General features: G+C 37.9%; 1 protein-coding gene and 1 pseudogene across 1 annotated transcript; both read left to right on the top strand.

Moving 5' to 3' along the window:
• LOC146379286 (claudin-4-like) lies at window positions 1–607 on the top strand (annotated as a pseudogene).
• Window positions 608–3,523: 2,916 nt separating this feature from the next.
• On the top strand, window positions 3,524–7,418 carry LOC146379285 (claudin-4-like). The gene is made up of 5 exons (XM_084941098.1): window positions 3,524–4,126; window positions 4,287–4,290; window positions 4,812–4,948; window positions 6,177–6,279; window positions 7,231–7,418. The coding sequence occupies exons 1-5, from the start codon at window positions 3,527–3,529 to the stop codon at window positions 7,416–7,418; spliced, it is 1,032 nt and encodes a 343-aa protein (XP_084797224.1). The 5' UTR covers window positions 3,524–3,526.
• Window positions 7,419–16,859: the final 9,441 nt, after the last annotated feature.

Below are 16,859 nucleotides of genomic sequence, written 5' to 3'. Positions count from 1 at the left end.
ACGATGGCTGACTGTACGCTTCTGGGTTTGGTCTTGGCTATCATCGGCTTTTTGGGGAGCATCATCATCTGTGTGCTCCCCATGTGGAGAGTGACAGCCTTCATTGGTACCAACATCATCACAGCTCAGGCAGTCCATGAGGGCTTGTGGATGAGCTGTGTGGTCCAGAGTACGGGCCGAATGCAGTGTAAGGTCTATGATTCGGTGTTGACCTTACCTCAAGATTTGCAGGCTGCCAGAGCGCTAATCATCATCGCCATCTTGTTAGGGTTCTTTGGGATGCTGTTTGCTGTAGTTGGGTACAGCTTCAGTAACTGTATGATGGATCAAAGACAAAATAGCAATGTGACTATAGCTTCTGGGGTTATCGTCATCATTGCAGGTGTCTTGCTCCTAATCCCTGTAACTTGGACAGCCCACGCTATGATTAAGGATTTCTACAAAAAAAAGGTCCGCTTCTCAGAAGAGGGAGCTGGGATCATCGCTTTACATCGGTGGGGGCTCTGCGGTGCTGCTGTTCCTGGGAGGACCTCTCCTCTGGAGCTCCCATCCTCGTATGAATGGCACTGACTGTGAGGTTAGGTACTCCAACCATCGCGGTGTTTAAGTCCTACATTTAAACACACAACTAATGAGAACAAGAAAAGGTGTTTTTCAAAGTTTCATCTCCTGTTTTTCTCCTGAGTAAAACAACAAATTAGATATTTTATTTGTACGCTTTAGGAAAATTGTATTGCAGCAGAAATCACATCATACTTCCGTCAAATAGGAAAGTAACATGATTCAAATAAGCAGCAATGTTTGCAGTACAAGTGTTTAACTTTACTGAAGTTTTTACTTCTTACTTTTTACTTGCATCCAGAATATATTGAGGGAACACAGTTCAGTGTTTTGAATCTCTTTGTGTGCTTAAAGAGATTCAAATACAGCAAATTACAATACATTTTCTAAGATATTTTACACCATGATAGAGATTTAGTTCACATTTCTTTTTTGTTCACGCTGTGTAATATATATTATATAGGTTATTCTCACTAAGTTTTTTTTCTGGGCTCTTTAGGAAATTCAAAGGATGTGCATTAGAAACTGCCATGAAATCTGACTGTGTAGTCAGTGATTAAAGTCTAGAAGTCTAGGCCTCATCTTTGACTGTTTTTTCTTTTTTTGTTGAATAGTTTTCTTCTGTTTTTTGTGTCTTTCTTATAATGTATATGTAATATGAAATTAAGGTAAACATTAGAAGCATGTAAGATCATGTGTTTGCTTTTTTAATCTTAGCATAGCCGCTCTTTTTTTTTCAAGAGTATAATAAACAGAGTAAAAAGTAATTCGTGTTTTCAGTTTATGGAGTATTTCTTATATTTATGGGACTAGATGTGAATTAAATTGAAATCAGTTTAAAAATATATTCTGTGTTTTTATTGGTTTGTTTTTAGTACATGAATTTTAGTCTTTCTGTAATTAACTGGTTCAATATTAATGATCATGTCACAGATTTGCATTTTCTAGCTGAATAGTTTTCAGATTGTATTTGTTTTGTGTTTGTTGTAATGCATATGCAGCAAAAATTATCAAGCATTTTTACAAGCAGGTGATTTCATGTGTTGTTGTTTTTTATCATGGTGGGGGGTTTTGTCAAAAGGGGAAATAAAATGAGCGAACAACTCTGTGTTTATAGACTTCTCCCTTTTTGAAAGACTAATGAGTTTTGTAGACTTTTTTTTATTCAAGAATGAGATGAAAGATGAAAGACAACGCTACCACACTTAGCTCTTATTTCCAAGTTTTATTAGAACATACTTGTTAAAAAGACTCAATAGTCATTTTGTTTCGTGTTCAGCATCTATCGAACTTAATACAATTTATGAAATTTCTTTTTTTTTTAATTCTGTCATAAAGTTGAAGAGACTCAGCATTAAAAAATTCTACCAATTATGTCATGGTTCAGGTTTTATAGGGTTAGAATAATGGTTCAAATCTTTGGTTAAAACTACTCAATTTAAAATGGGTCCAAATGTCCAACACTTTTTACAGTTCTGGTAAATTTTATCACCCTGAATAAAGTCAAACACACAGTCATTTTTATTTCTTTTGATGTGTGATACAAAGGAGATGGAACCAAAAACCACTGGTGATTAAACGAAGGAAACGAAAGCAATTATAGGAACATGTAAACTTAATCAGATGGCAGTGATGACTGGAAAAGAACAAATGAGGAAAGTAAAAATATAGAAAAACACACAGCCTGCTAAGTAAGCCAGAAAGGTCCAAACTCACACAGAGGGGAACAGTGGACCCGGCCCACTTAGACCGCAAAGGCCGGGTCCTCAGGAGGATGCAGCCTCTGAATTTGGACACCCCTGCTGTTTCCGGCCGGACAGTAATAACGGTGACATTTAACTTATTTTATCTGATAAATAAACACTGTAAAATTACATTTTCTTGTATACATATATATATATATGTATATGTATTACACCCCCCACCCCCAACAGCCCTTTTGAATGTCTGACCAGAAAGAGAGTACCAGTGTGTTTATTTGGTAGTTCAATGAAAGGCGTCAGTTAGTTAGGAGGGAGGAAAAGAATCAGCATTCATGTTTGCAGTTTTGCCTTGTTATATTTAAAAAAAACCCCACACAAACACCACATTTTAGGAATTATGTGTTGGTGTTTTCTTGTTTGTTTGTTTTGTTTTTGTTCTAATTGAACACTAAAGCGACAGCTCCAGCAGTGGCCAACGGCTCATTTAACTTTGAGACCCTTGGTGTAGTGGGTGATTTAAATTCCAAAACTTTTACTTTCCTTATAATGATATGGGGAAGGGCTTGATTAAACACTTAACTTGCTAAAATTAGCTTTGGGCTTTTAATCATATGTTAGTTTGTAGTTATTTTAACTAACAATATTTTTAGGAATTCACATTATGTACAAATTAAATGAAATGAAAATTTAAAAAGTAGTAATAATAATAATAAGAAGAATAATAGCAATGACACAGAATATCTGCAAGGCAAAGCCTCGCAAGTGGGGGAAAATACAGGAACCACTATGAGGCCACTACTTTTCCAGTTTAGAATATAATTTAGTGCCAGGTCTGATTATTAGTCTATTAAAGACACACAATCATCCTTTAATGATAAAACCTCAAATCAAAAATCGAATAAAAGAAAAGCCAAAGTAAGACGTCTTATTTTCTTTGTTACTTTTTCATTACTCTTCTCTTCTAGGCATAGCTTGAAATGAAAAAGTAAAGTAAGCATCAAACCATTGCTACAAACATTTGTGGCATTTGCTGTTTGGACTGCGGTTATCTCTAAGCTGTTCTTTATATAGTTCAACCTACTTTCAGTGCTTTCAGGGTTTCTAAGTAACCATGAAGTGAAGACGCAGTCAACTTCTCCTTTAATTATTACAAGCACCTAAAAAACCACTTCCTGCCTGACTCCTTTCATGCAGATAAATTACTGCAGCTCTCAAGAACACACCATCTTTCCTCTTTGACGAGATCAGCAGATCTCATCACGATGGCTGACTGTAAGCTTCTGGGTTTGGTCTTGGCTATCATCGGCTTTTTGGGGAGCATCATCACCTGTGTGCTCCCCATGTGGAGAGTGACAGCCTTCATTCGTTCCAACATCGTCACAGCTCAGGCAATCCATGAGGGCTTGTGGCTGAGTTGTGTGGTCCAGAGTACGAGCCAGAAGCAGTGTAAGGTCTATGATTCGGTGTTGACCTTACCTCAAGAACTGCAGGCTAGCAGCGCACTCATCATCATCACCATCTTGTTAGGGTTCTTTGGGATGCTGTTTGGTGTAGTTGGGTACAGCTTCAGTAACTGTATGATAGATCAAAGTCAAAATAGCAATGTGACTATAGCTTCTGGGGTTATCGTCATCATTGCAGGTGTCTTGCTCCTAATCCCTGTAACTTGGACAGCCCACATTATCAATCAGAATTCCTACAACCCAACTTTGATCAGTCCTCAGAGGAGGGAGCTGGGATCATCGCTTTACATCGGCTGGGGCTCTGCAGGACTGCTGTTCCTGGGAGGAGGCCTCCTCTTCAGCTCCCGTCCTCGTATGAATGACAATGACTGTGAGGTTAGGTACTCCAACAGCCGCCATGTGCAAGTCCTACTTTAAATGCACAACCCGCTATTGAGAACAAGAAAAAAGATTTTCACCTCCTTTGTGTGCCCCGGGTAAAACAACAAATTAGATATTTTATTTGTACGCTTAGGAAAATTGTATTGCAGCAGAAATCACATCATTTTCTGTCAATCAGAAAAGTAACATGATTCAAATAAGCAGCCATGTTTGCAGTACAAATGTTAAATCTAAGTTTTTACTTTTGCATATATATATCTATATCTATATATCTATATATCTATATATATGTGTGTGTGTGTGTGTGTGTGTGTGTGTGTGTGTGTGTGTGTGTGTGTGTGTGTGTGTGTGTGTAAGAGAAACAAAAGGAAGTTTCAGACTCGGTCCAGCAGATGGCAGATATCTCTCTTAACTCAAATTGGTCGAATAAACGTTAGGTGATTACACTCATGGAAAATGAAGATAAAAAAAGAGGTTTTTTTACAGTTAGGAGGAGGGTTTCCAAACACCTGTGTTGTACCTCAAAGTGCTTTACAGTCAGAACGGCGCCTTAACGTCAGTGTGGCGCATCGCATACTTTTTTGTTAAGAGGTGTATTTTATTTACTAGCTGTCAGCGATAAAGCCAATATCGACAATGTTCTTCTGTTGCCTACGAGGGCGTTTTAGCAGACTTTTTGCGTTGGTTTTCTTCGTGCTTGCAGTTTTGGAAGCAACAGAGTTCGAGGGTCGACCCCAGAAGATGCGGGAGATTCGGGCAACTGTGGCTGATTTGGCCTGGCAGGGAAGGACCTACCTGGGCAGGCTAGTAGGGGAGCAGACATTGCTGTCGGTGGAGAAGGTAGCTGCTATCTATCTATATCTATCTATTTTAAAGAAAAACTATCTTCATTTATTTATTTATTTATTTATTCATTAATTTAGTATAGTTTTTCTTCAGGCTATGATTCTGTATAATTTTTTTCTCATTGTAGTTGGAATTATTTTTGTTTTTAATTCTTTATTCTGAGAATCAAGTTTTGATTTGTCTCTGTGTTTGTTTATCTTTCTCTCTTCGTGTCTGTTCCAGCGTGCTGTTTCTTCCTGTTTTATTTTGGCCGTCTTTTGTCTCTGGTGCTTTGTGCTAATAAGCAACTTCAGCAGAGTGTTCACTTGCGCTTTGACATGTACTGTGTCCCTCCTGTGTTTTTCTAAGAACAGTTATAGTTTAAAATTTTGTTGTTTTGACCTGCATTGTTACTTTACTGAGCAATACAGCTGCTTTCTAGTTTGCCTTTTGCTTCTGAATGTTGCTGTTTGGGTCCAATAATGGAAACATTCAAAAATGGATTGTTTTTCAATTGATTGATTCATTCATCCAGTTTATTTTGGATTAGTAAGGATAATAAAAGTTTATCAATGTCGACATTAAGCCCACACACTTTTTTAAACAAACAAAGGGCCATCATTCAGGTAGGGTTTTCTCACTTTGCTCTGACTCCTACTCCCTGCTCTGGCATGTTTAGCTTACCTGGAGTCATGTGACTCAGTGGCACTGAGTGGGGCCATGTTGGCTGAAGGGAGTGAAAAGTGGAGTAATGTGTAGATGTAATTTACAGTTGTAAATGGAACACTGCAAACATAATGTGTGCCGGAGAGAAAAATTTATACTCTGCCAAAATCACCAGTTTATATAAAGATGTGAAAAGACAACATGGTTTTTAAGAAATTTCCATTCCTGTTTTATGAGTGTCTCAATGGAAAAAAAGCAGAGGCAAACTGTGACCCCACTGCTAATGCACGGTGTGCATATTTAGATTTAATGACTATGGACATTCCTAAATGGAATATCAGTAACCCCTCTTCATAGATAACTGTGTGTTTGTTTTGGCCCACAGTTACTGTATATGTCTAACAAGATCAAACTGACAATTCACATGAGTAGATGCTGTTTGATACACTGAGTAGATGCAAGCAATATGAGGTATAAATGAGGTAAATCTAGGCTGTAACTTACCATGTCTCCATCTGTCCACCCCCTTCTTTTTTTTCTTTGTACTTCTATTAACCCCTGTTTCCCCACCTTCCAGGATTTCCTTCAGGTTATAGGTGTGGTTGCTGAAAGTGTGGCTAATCATCTAAATGCAGTACTACAGTACATCTCACAATTCCTGAAGGCTAATGAAATTCAAGGTAAGGATGTTTTTTTCTGATGGGCCAGTGACTAGAAAACTACAATGAAGTTTTAATTTTAGACATGCTCAAAAAGTGGCATTGCCCTTCACCTACCATTTACACTCACCAGGCTCTGGGGAGCAGATGCTTAGATAACACCAACAAAGCATAGGCTGTATGTAAAGATGGAAGACTTGTTCCTTCTGCACAAAAGGGTAATTTAGACATTTCAGAAATAGCACTGCTATTGTGACTGGCAGAGGAAGGACTGTGTCCCCACAGCCTTTAACATTCACTTAGGCCTGTTGCTGCAGTATTGAATTTTCTTTGCTGTTTTGGAGCCTTACTTTTTGATAAAAAGAAAAGATTCAAGATTCAAACCCAGTATCCCAATGCACAGCAAATTGACTGAGCCCAGATTGTTGGGTTAGGCTGAAATCTACAAACAACATTCTCACTTGGATGTTTTTTCTGGTCTAGTTTTGTAAGAGCTGATGGAGAGCTGTGATGACTGCATCCTCTGTATGCTTGATATTCAAACTGGTGCAGGTGAACGTCAGCAGGGGGTGAGGATGTAAGAATGAGTCTCAAAACAAATCATAAGCAAACAACAAAAAAAGTAATATTAAATGTAGAAACTGATCTATAGTAAGATGTTCTGTTCAATGTAAAACTAAAGAAAAATCTTGGTGTTTCACTCCACCTGCTGATCGGACCTACCAGACTCGCATTCAGATGATTATTCCCAATAAATAATTGATTCAATTCAAATCATAGTGCGATGTGCTTTATAGGAAAGCTGTTAATAAACACACAATAAAGGATTATTATATTAAATGTCATTGCTTGTGTTTGTTGTCCACAGTTGATCTCCCCATCAGCAAAGTCACCCCAGAAGGACTGATCTTTATTGCACAGTGGCTTCTCAAGGTTATTTTTTGGTACTGCTTAATTTCTCATGCCTTCCAGTTGATTGGTTGGTTGCTCGTACGGCTGCTGAGACTCATGCTAAAGCTGCTGAGAGTCATGGTGACTTGCTTGCTTCCAGGCTGGTCGGGAAAATTGTTGGTCTGGAGGAGCAAGTTGAAATCCTGGCCAAAGTTGAAGGGGGAAATAAAATTGAAAAGAAAAGAAGAGCAGCCAAAAAAATTGATTGAAAGATTGAAATCCCCCAGCTTATCTTTACCCAAAAGTTGAATAGAAGGACGCAACATTCAGCCTTTGTAACGGAAAAGTGTTAAAACTGAGTTTATTTACTTGTGTTTTTGCTAATAGTTAATCATGTTTAATTCTAATCATAGTATAATCAAGAATAAATCTAATCAATATGAGGAGTAAGATTATGTTGTTTGAGTAATGAAATAATTTTGATGCCTTGCTTTTTCACCTAGATTGTGGGAGCATTGTTATGACTATAGTGCATCCTTGGCTCTTTCTTTGTGAGTGAGTGTGTAAGATTGTCAAAGACAGAGTCATAACACAGTCATAAAGAGAAAAAGTATGTTTATATGTGATTGAGCTAATGAGAAATCATGTTGAAGTAAAACAGCATATAAACTGAATGAGACATGATGAAGAACATATTCATGTGTGGCTGAGCTACAGCATATAAATGTACAATGAAATACAGTATATGTATGAGAAAATGTAACCATTTTAATGAATGATTGAACTTTTCTTTAGTTAATCTGTCTGAAAGGTTATAGAGAGAACAAGAGGGTGTGGCTTAACTTTGGGACAATGTGAATGTCATGTGGGCTGATGGTGGGGTTAAAGAGGGGAAGCGGAGATGAGAACAACATGCATAAAAATCCCATGCAGATAGAAGAAGTTGTTTTTTGTTGGAGAGTGTTGTTGAGTGGAGAATTAGAAGACCTTGGAATTCACAGTTAGGATTTTCTGCAAGAAACCCAGAAGATTTCACCTTCTTTTTCCAAACCACCATGGATTATAAATTGGATTGACTATTTTGGGGATTTACTCTGCTCACTGCCACCATGTTGGATTGGAACTTCGAGGAAGTTTTGGGAACTTTGTACAGAGTTCTTTGAATGTGCGTCAATCTGCCTGGTAAGGAAGAGACTCCATCTGTTGCTAAGGTGTTCTCTCTCTTCTCTTCTACAACAACATCAAGACCAGTAGTAGATATTTAGCAACATTTTAAACTTGATTATTTTTAAATTTCATAATCTTTTATACATTTTAAGATGATTAAGATGTTTTCATTGTTATTATCTTGTTGAGCTGTTTGTTTTACTCCAGCTAAAGTTGCTTAATTAAAAAAGCTTATCTGCAATTAAAGTTAATTTTATGAACGTTCCTTTTTTTGGGTTCTTTATTTAAAGTAAAGGTAAAACTTGTGAATGAGTACTAACATCATTTCAGGGTTCTGGGGCCTATTTTCCAGGCCACAAAAGTAAAACCTGGCAAACCATAGATCATTCGTGGGGAGCGAATGTTAATGGATGTGGCTGCTGATTAAATCGTACTGACAGTTGCTAGTGTTGTTGCATCATCTAGCAGACAGGGGGGTAGACATTTAGGCAATCTGATATTTACACTTTCACGGTTTGCCAGGGCAAGTCGTGTGGGGTGTGAAAATCAGGACCCAAGATGCAGGCACTGACATTGATGGGATGACTGAGCTTTTAATTATGAGTGAAGAAACTACTGACAAAAGTGGAGATGGCGAGGAAAGGAACTAAGAAATAACCTAAACTGGAAAAACCTAACAAATGAAACTGAAGCCAAAACTCACGGGATGACATGCAGAGGAACACAGGAAGGAACGCAGAGGAAACAGGGAGACTCGCGGAGACAATACAAACGAACCAGCAACAAGCAGAAGGAAACAACACACACTAACATAAGACACGGACCTTCACAATAAAACAGGAAACTGAACACACATGCAAAGAGACAGACTCAGAGACATGGACTTTGTACAGAGACCTGACTACACTGGAACAGAAGGAACACACAGGCAGGGTAGACTAGGCACAGAACAGAGGGAGCACAGAGTAACACGAGGGGGCAAAGGGACCAAAACCTAGGACCTAGAAATTCAAAACCAAAACACCGACAGCAATAATGTGGCAAATAAATAATAAACAATTCAATTCACTGGATCACAGACCCCGGACCATGACACAGAGAAAGTAAAATTAAAATGAATCAAGCCCTACTTAGATGGGATTAACATTTGCTGGGGAGCATGAGGAATCAGATATTCATATTTTTTCCCATATTTACTACATTATTCCACAAAGGAATATATATATATATATATATATATATATATATATATATATATATATATATATATATATATATATATATATATAGGTCAGTAACTCAAATCACTAGTCAAAAGAAAAACAGCAGTTCACAACTTACCCAAAAATCTCTGTTGTGATTTTTTTTTCCAGAATACTCCCCAAGAGGGAATTATGTGGCACCTCACAATGCCCACAGAAAACCCTCATTGCCCCCTCTGTGGGTTAGAAGATGATATTTCTACCACTTGGGTCTCCATGAGGGTTTTCTATGGGCAACCCATAGAGGGCTTGCTCACAGAAAACCCTCATAGGGCCCTGAAAGGGGAAAAACTGCTATTGGCCAAATGAAGTTGACTATTGTAGAGAAAATGAAAACACACCAAACTCCATCACTACATTTCCTGGAATATGAAGCTGAGCAAAGGGAGCTGATTCAAAACATTAGTAAAAGGAAGTTAACCTGGATACTTATGATATACTGTAAAACAGCGGTCGCCAACCCCCGGGCCTCGGACTGTTACCGGTCCGTGAGTCGTTTGGTACCTGGCCGCGAGAGTTGAGGCTCAGGTGTGAAATGTATAGTTTTCAGGGTTTTTATCGGTTTTCAGCATTATTTTGTTATCGTTTTTATCGTTTACTCGGTTTTCCTTGGTCTTTTCATGTGTGTTATGATTTTATTATTTTTTTGTTATTTTTTTCGGTACCGGTACTAGTTTTATTCTGTTGTATTTATCCGCGACACCTAAAGGCCGGTCCATGAAAATATTGTCGGGCATAAACCGGTCCGTGGCGCAAAAAAGGTTGGGGACCGCTGCTGTAAAAGAACTTAAGTTAAAGTTATCAGGCTGCATTCCACTTACTAAGACAAACTCATTTGATAAGATATGACGGCTGTTTTTTTAAATTTGTCGTTTGTTTTTAATAATGAGCTCATAGTGTAGTGGTATAGAACCTTGCATAATATGTGAAAGAACCCTTTGAAGTCTCTTTCCCTGGAAGCAGACATAAAACCCTTGGGGGTTGTGCAAGAAATAGTATACTTCAAAGAAAATGTGCAGGCAGCTGGGTTACCTAATGGCTTACCTGTTGTAACCCCTTGTGAATGAGGGAATAACTGAAAGTAGCTCTTCTTGTTTTTTAGTTGGTTTGTTTTTATTTTTTAACAACATTCTGGACAGCCCACTGTGGGCCTTGGTACCGATGTGAAATGTAGGGCACATCCATGCCCTGCACTGTTAGACCCACTGTGGGGCTAGATCTGCTTAGTGTGGGCAGCCAACAGACAGCCTATACTATGGCCTCGCAACATTTCACTTTGATACTGTGACTTTGTGGACTATGTTTACTTGGATTTTCACTAAATGATTCTAGTAAAGCCACTGGTAAACATTCCTTCCACAACTGTGTGTACATACAGAAGCAGAAATATTACTCAATGCAATTTCTGGAGAAACTGCAATGGGTTTGTTACTGTGCTAAAAGGTTGAAAGTAAATAGGTTAGCTAAAAAAGCTGAGGAGAATTGGCACTTAAAAAAGTAGCAAGGCCTGTACCTGATAAATTGTCCATGGGTGTACCTAATAATTTGGCTGGGTACACAGGTTAACAGCTGTAGTGGCTAGGCACAATGGCATACTTAATAAAATGGGCGGCCACTTTATTAGCCACATAAGTGTGCCTTATAAATTTAACCAAAGGTGTATGCCAGTTTGCTGAAGCATAGATAATTGGCTCAAAAATATTGGCATGTTTGTATATCCCATACTGTATATCCATTGTCAAAATCCCAGAGAGCAGGCTGTTAACTATCAGTTCTTCCCAGCTGTTTCAATTGCGTAGCTGTGAATCACCATGGTAATGGCTTTTTGTGGAACTGGAAGGATGCAACTGTTAGAATTTCTCTGAAACATGCTTGGCACTCTGGCATAACGACTTATAATACTTGAGTAATTTAAATCTATGAGCATAATAAGAAGTTACTCTATAGATACAATGGGGCAAAAAAGTATTTCGTCAGCCACCAATTGTGCAAGTTCTCCCACTTAAAAAGATGTGAGAGAGATGACTTTGTCAAAGGGCCATATTTCCTACCTTTACAAACTAGTTTCTCCACCTGGTGAATCTCTTTACCATAGGACCAAGATGAAATGGGAGTCAGAACTCCACATGCATCTTTCTGAGAGGAAGCTGTAGGGGCCATTAATTCGTCTTTTAGTTGTGCCAGACTTTCATTAATACAATTTAAAGTTTTCCACCTACTACACTACATTAAAGAAAAAATGTTAAAATTATATCCAGATAAATGTGATGATAAATGTAATAGATGCTCACAGACACCTTGCAACCTTACTCACATGTTTTGAGCGTTCCCCAGGCTGTCTGAATTTTGGCATCAATTCTTCAAAACAATTTCAGATATATTAGGTATAAATCTAACTCCGACTCAACATATTGCTATTTTTGGCAAAACACCAAATAACCTTCGTATCACAGCTATCCAAAATAACCTTATTGCCTTTGCTTCTCTTATTGCCCGAAAATGAATTTTGTTGTTGTGGAAATCATCTCAGCCACCATTAAACAAAGTCTGGTTACACGACATCCTAGGACTTCTAAAATTGGAGAAAATACAAACAATTCTCCCTCAGACGCTCGTCGGATAGATTTTTTACTTACTGGAAACCATTACTTAAATACTTAGTTACCAGCATGAGAAATCTTTTTGTAGTCCAACACATGACCGTGCACAAATTTTCCTGCTATTGGTGGCAGTACCACCTCATAAGAGTACTTCATTTAAGATATTCCAGCATTATTAATTTGCTTCGACCGAGGAGCAAGCAGTCACTAATATTAATGTTAACTAATGTTGATTAATGGTAATATTAATCTATAAGGATAAGTACTAGCACTTTATTGTTGATTTTTGTTGTTGTTTGTTTTGTTTTTGTTTGTTTGTTTATTTGTTTTTTGAATGGGTTAATCCATCTTTCTGTAACATATTCATCTTTAAATTATTATGAGGGAGTGGGGGGTATTCATGCCATCTATGTTATTTATGTTTCTGAATGTTATAAAAAAAAAGAGAGAAAGAAGAGACTATCATTTCTATGTGTACCTATGTGCTTTATGACTGTCTGGCATTTGAAAAATAAAAATTGGAAGAAAAAAAAAGATGAGAGAGGCCTGTAAATCACAATCCAGAAAATCACATTGTCTGATTTTTAAAGAATTTATTTGCAAATTATGGTGTAAAATAAGTATTTGGCCACTTACAAACAAGCAAGATTTCTGGCTCTCACAGACCTGTAACTTCTTCTGTTGAAGGATCCTCTGTCCTCCACTCATTACCTTCTTCTTCTTCTTCTGTATAGGGTTTACTGGCGGTTGGCCATGGTCTGCCTTAAAAACCAAAAAACAGCCCGATTACTTCCACTTACAGAGGTCGTGCGAAACAAATCAATCAAGTCCAACTTCACTTCCATATCGTCCAGCTCACTTGTTACCTGTATTAATGGCACCTGTTTGAACTCGTTATCAGTATAAAAGACACCTGTCCACAAGCTTAGTCACACTCCAAACTCCACTATGGCCAAGACCAAAGAGCTGTCGAAGGACACAAGAAACTAAATTGTAGACCTGTACCAGGCTGGGAAGACTGAATCTGCAATAGGTAAACTCTGGGAGCAATTATTAAAAAATGGAAGACATACAAGACAACTGATAATCTCCTCAATCTGGGGCTCCACACAAGATCTCACCCCAGAGGGTCAAAAAGATCACAAGAATGGTGAGCAAAAATCCCAGAAACACACAGTGAATGACCTACAGAGAGCTGGGACCAAAGTAACCAAGGTTACCAATAACACACTACACCGCCAGGGACTCAAATCCTGCAGTGCCAGACGTGTCCCCCTGCTTAAGCCAGTACATGTTCAAGCCCGTCTGCTAAAGAGCATTTGGATGATTCAGAAGAGGCTTGGGAGAATGTCATATGGTCAGATGAAATCAAAATAGAACGCTTTGGCCAAAACTCTACTTGCCGTGTTTGGAGGAGAAAGAATGCTGAGTTGCATCCAAAGAACACCATATCTACTTTGTAGCATGGGGGTGGAAACGTCATGCTTTGGGGCTGTTTTTCTGCAAGGGGACCAGGATGACTGATGTGTAAAGGAAAGAATGACTGGGGCCATGCATCATGAGATTTTAAGTGAAAACTTCCATCAGCAAGGGCACTGAAAATAAAACATGGCTGGGTCTTTCAGCATGACAATGATCCCAAACACACCGCCTGGGTAACATAGGAGTGGCTTCATAAGAAGCATTTTAGGGTCCTGGAGTGGCCTAACCAATCTCCAGATCTCAACCCCATAGAAAATCTTTGGAGGGAGTTGAAAGTCCATGTTGCCCAGCAACAGCCCCAAAACATCACTGCTCTAGAGGAGATCTGTATGGAGGAATGAGCCAAAATACCAGCAACAGTGTGTGAAACCTAAATAGAAAAGACCAAGGGAACTAAAAACAAACAGACAAGAAGATCCTAATCTAAATAGGAAAAAACGTCAATAAAAAAACTAAATTCAAAACATTAGTAAAGTAATCCAGGCATGTGCAAAAACACCATCAAAAGTCAAATACAGCCTATTGAATAACACGCTTCACACAGGTTTACTGAGATAAAAACCTCTTTAAACATTCTTCAGTTCTATGGAAACTAAAGGACGTGTTAGATAAGACACATCCTCAAATTTCCTTAGAACCCACTGTGATGTAAAAGAGAAACTTGGCAGAAAGAACAGCTTGGCTTGAAACCCAAAGTTGAGTTATCATACCACTTGCTGTGACTGACATATGAAGTCTTTCATTTTCTGCAGGCATTTGTGATCTTTGAGATTTAAAATATATGCCAAAACTCTGTCTACAGAAGCATATGTCACAAAACTAAGTTAATCATTTTAGTATTTGAATGATGTCCCTATGACTAATAGTATGGGAGGAGATAGGTGCCAAAGCTGCAACTGATGTATCTAATATAGTGGCTGGTATAGTTGCCATTATCATGTTGGAGTTTTCTGAAGGAGGAGTTGGTATACTGGCATCAGGAAGTTCAAGGCATCCAGCAAGTGCAGCTTTCAGGAGGTGAGTGATTATCACCTCCTGAAAGCTGAAGTGATTCACTTCCAAAGAATGGAAATGAATCACTTCAGCTCCTGTTCCGCTTTCTTTTTCTGTGCTAGTTTATTAATATGGGTCCTGTTCTTTCCTCTGAAAAAAGGAGCACTGCAACAAATTTCTGTAAAAACTGCAGCACAGTTTTACACTGTAAAAAAATATTCCGTAGAAAAACAGAAAATGTCCTGGTAATTTTCTGCCAGTACATTTTCTGTTTTTTTACGGAAGTTTGACGGACTTTTCTGTAAATGATAAAACGGAAAATTCTGTAGATTTACAGTATACTCTCTGTACTATTTACGGACATTTCCTTCAGCTATAAAACGGAAAATTCCGTTTATTCACAGTATATTTTCTGTATCATTAACTGATATTTTCCGTTAATAGAAAAATTGAAATTTCTGTTTATATTACTATTTCCAAGCACTTCTTTTCACTGTAACTCATTAAATATAGTTCTTTATATCCTTAAATGTACATTTCTATGCAAGTACAACCTAGTACACCATGTACTCAAAAATTCATAAATTAAAACTTTTTAAATTAATTTGTGCTTCGTACACAACAACATTGGTACAATTAATGTTAAATATTCTTTTATTCTCCTTAACTCAAACACTATACTAAAATATAACGACAGCATCCATCTTGTCATAAAACGACTAAACAGCTGATACATGAACAAAATAACTCACAAGCTTTCAAATTTGAGCATTTTTATTTCCTTGAAATCAGGTTGCCCTCGTGTAAATGTGTTTATTTACATTCACAGACCCTAAATCACAACAAATAAGACAATAGTAAGACAAATTACTACAAAGTCTTGTTCCCACTCTTCATATACCAGTGTGACAAAGTCCTGAATGCAGCCTGCATGTTAGTACATCAAGGTCCATCTGAGCTTTAAATAAACTACACTCAGCTTTTCCTTGGATTTTCAGAGTTGCTCAGTTCATACAGGAACTGCAGCAGTCGGGGTTAACGTGTCGCTGTGTTGCTCCTCCATGTCAGCCATTGAGACTAGTCGCATTTTATTCTGAGGAAAAAAAGAGAAACAACAAGACATTTTTAAAAAGTTTGTATTTTTACATTTTTTTTTTTACCTAGAACATAAACAACATAAACAAAAAAAGGATTAGGGCTGTGCGATATGACGATATATATCAGATGACGATATAAAACTGTCTATCGTTTCATATTATACACTATTGTTTGTTTTGTGGTGTTGCAAAAGAAACTGTTTACGGCAATATTTTTTTCATGATTTTGATGGTCACTGTAATTGCTATATTATTTCTTAAAGTTCTCTCTTTCTCTTATACTTACAATAACCACACTATGGACGGACAAGTGACTGTTTTTACGCGTACTTTCGTTACCAACAATGACGGTAAAACCATTGTGTGGCTCCGCCGTCCGCTTGTTTATTTTCCACATATACCTTTCACAATAAAGCTCAAGTTTCTGTTGAGACTTTTCAAAATAAACTGAAATGATATACATTATTCTCAAACATAAAATTTCAGAACATGCATCAAACAAATGACCTCAAATAAAAACATCAAGTAAATGGCGCTTACAGTCACCACGCAGATGAAGGCACAGAGAATACCAGCATGGCCAGCCAGGATGAGGCAGAACCAGCTAGCTCCAAATAGAAGGACCAGCCAAAACAAATCGAGGACCTTATTGCTAAACGAGGGGCTACCTCTGTAGCATGGACATGGTTTGGTTATGAAAAGTCTGACACACCCCAGAAAACTGTACTATGCAAATTATGCCACAAACTGGTCCCCACCACCACTCAAACACGACAAACCTCTTTAACCACCTACACAAGAATCACATGAAAGAGTTTCGAGAGAGTTTACGAATGAAAAGCAAAAAAGAGTCGTCAGGTGCTCAAAATAATCCTTAGACTCAAACGTTAGAACAGGCTTTTCCTCGCAGCACGCCGTGTAATAAATACTCACAAAGAAAATGGCACTGTTTAAACTCATGTCTAGAAATGTATAGTTTCACGCATCGGTCAAAACACTCGACTCCAGGTACATGACGGCCAACTGAAAACACTTCACATAAGTCGGGTTGCCTGAGAATCACAGAATTTACAGAAAATGCACTATTTTGTGATATATATCGTTATCAG

Source organism: Perissodus microlepis, chromosome 10 (genome assembly GCF_051167445.1).
Source record: "Perissodus microlepis isolate ML-2025 ecotype Zambia chromosome 10, ASM5116744v1, whole genome shotgun sequence".
In the NCBI taxonomy this organism is placed as follows: Eukaryota; Metazoa; Chordata; class Actinopteri; order Cichliformes; family Cichlidae; genus Perissodus; species Perissodus microlepis.
Note: the sequence above shows the minus strand (reverse complement) of the source record. Positions and strands in the feature narration are given on the sequence as shown.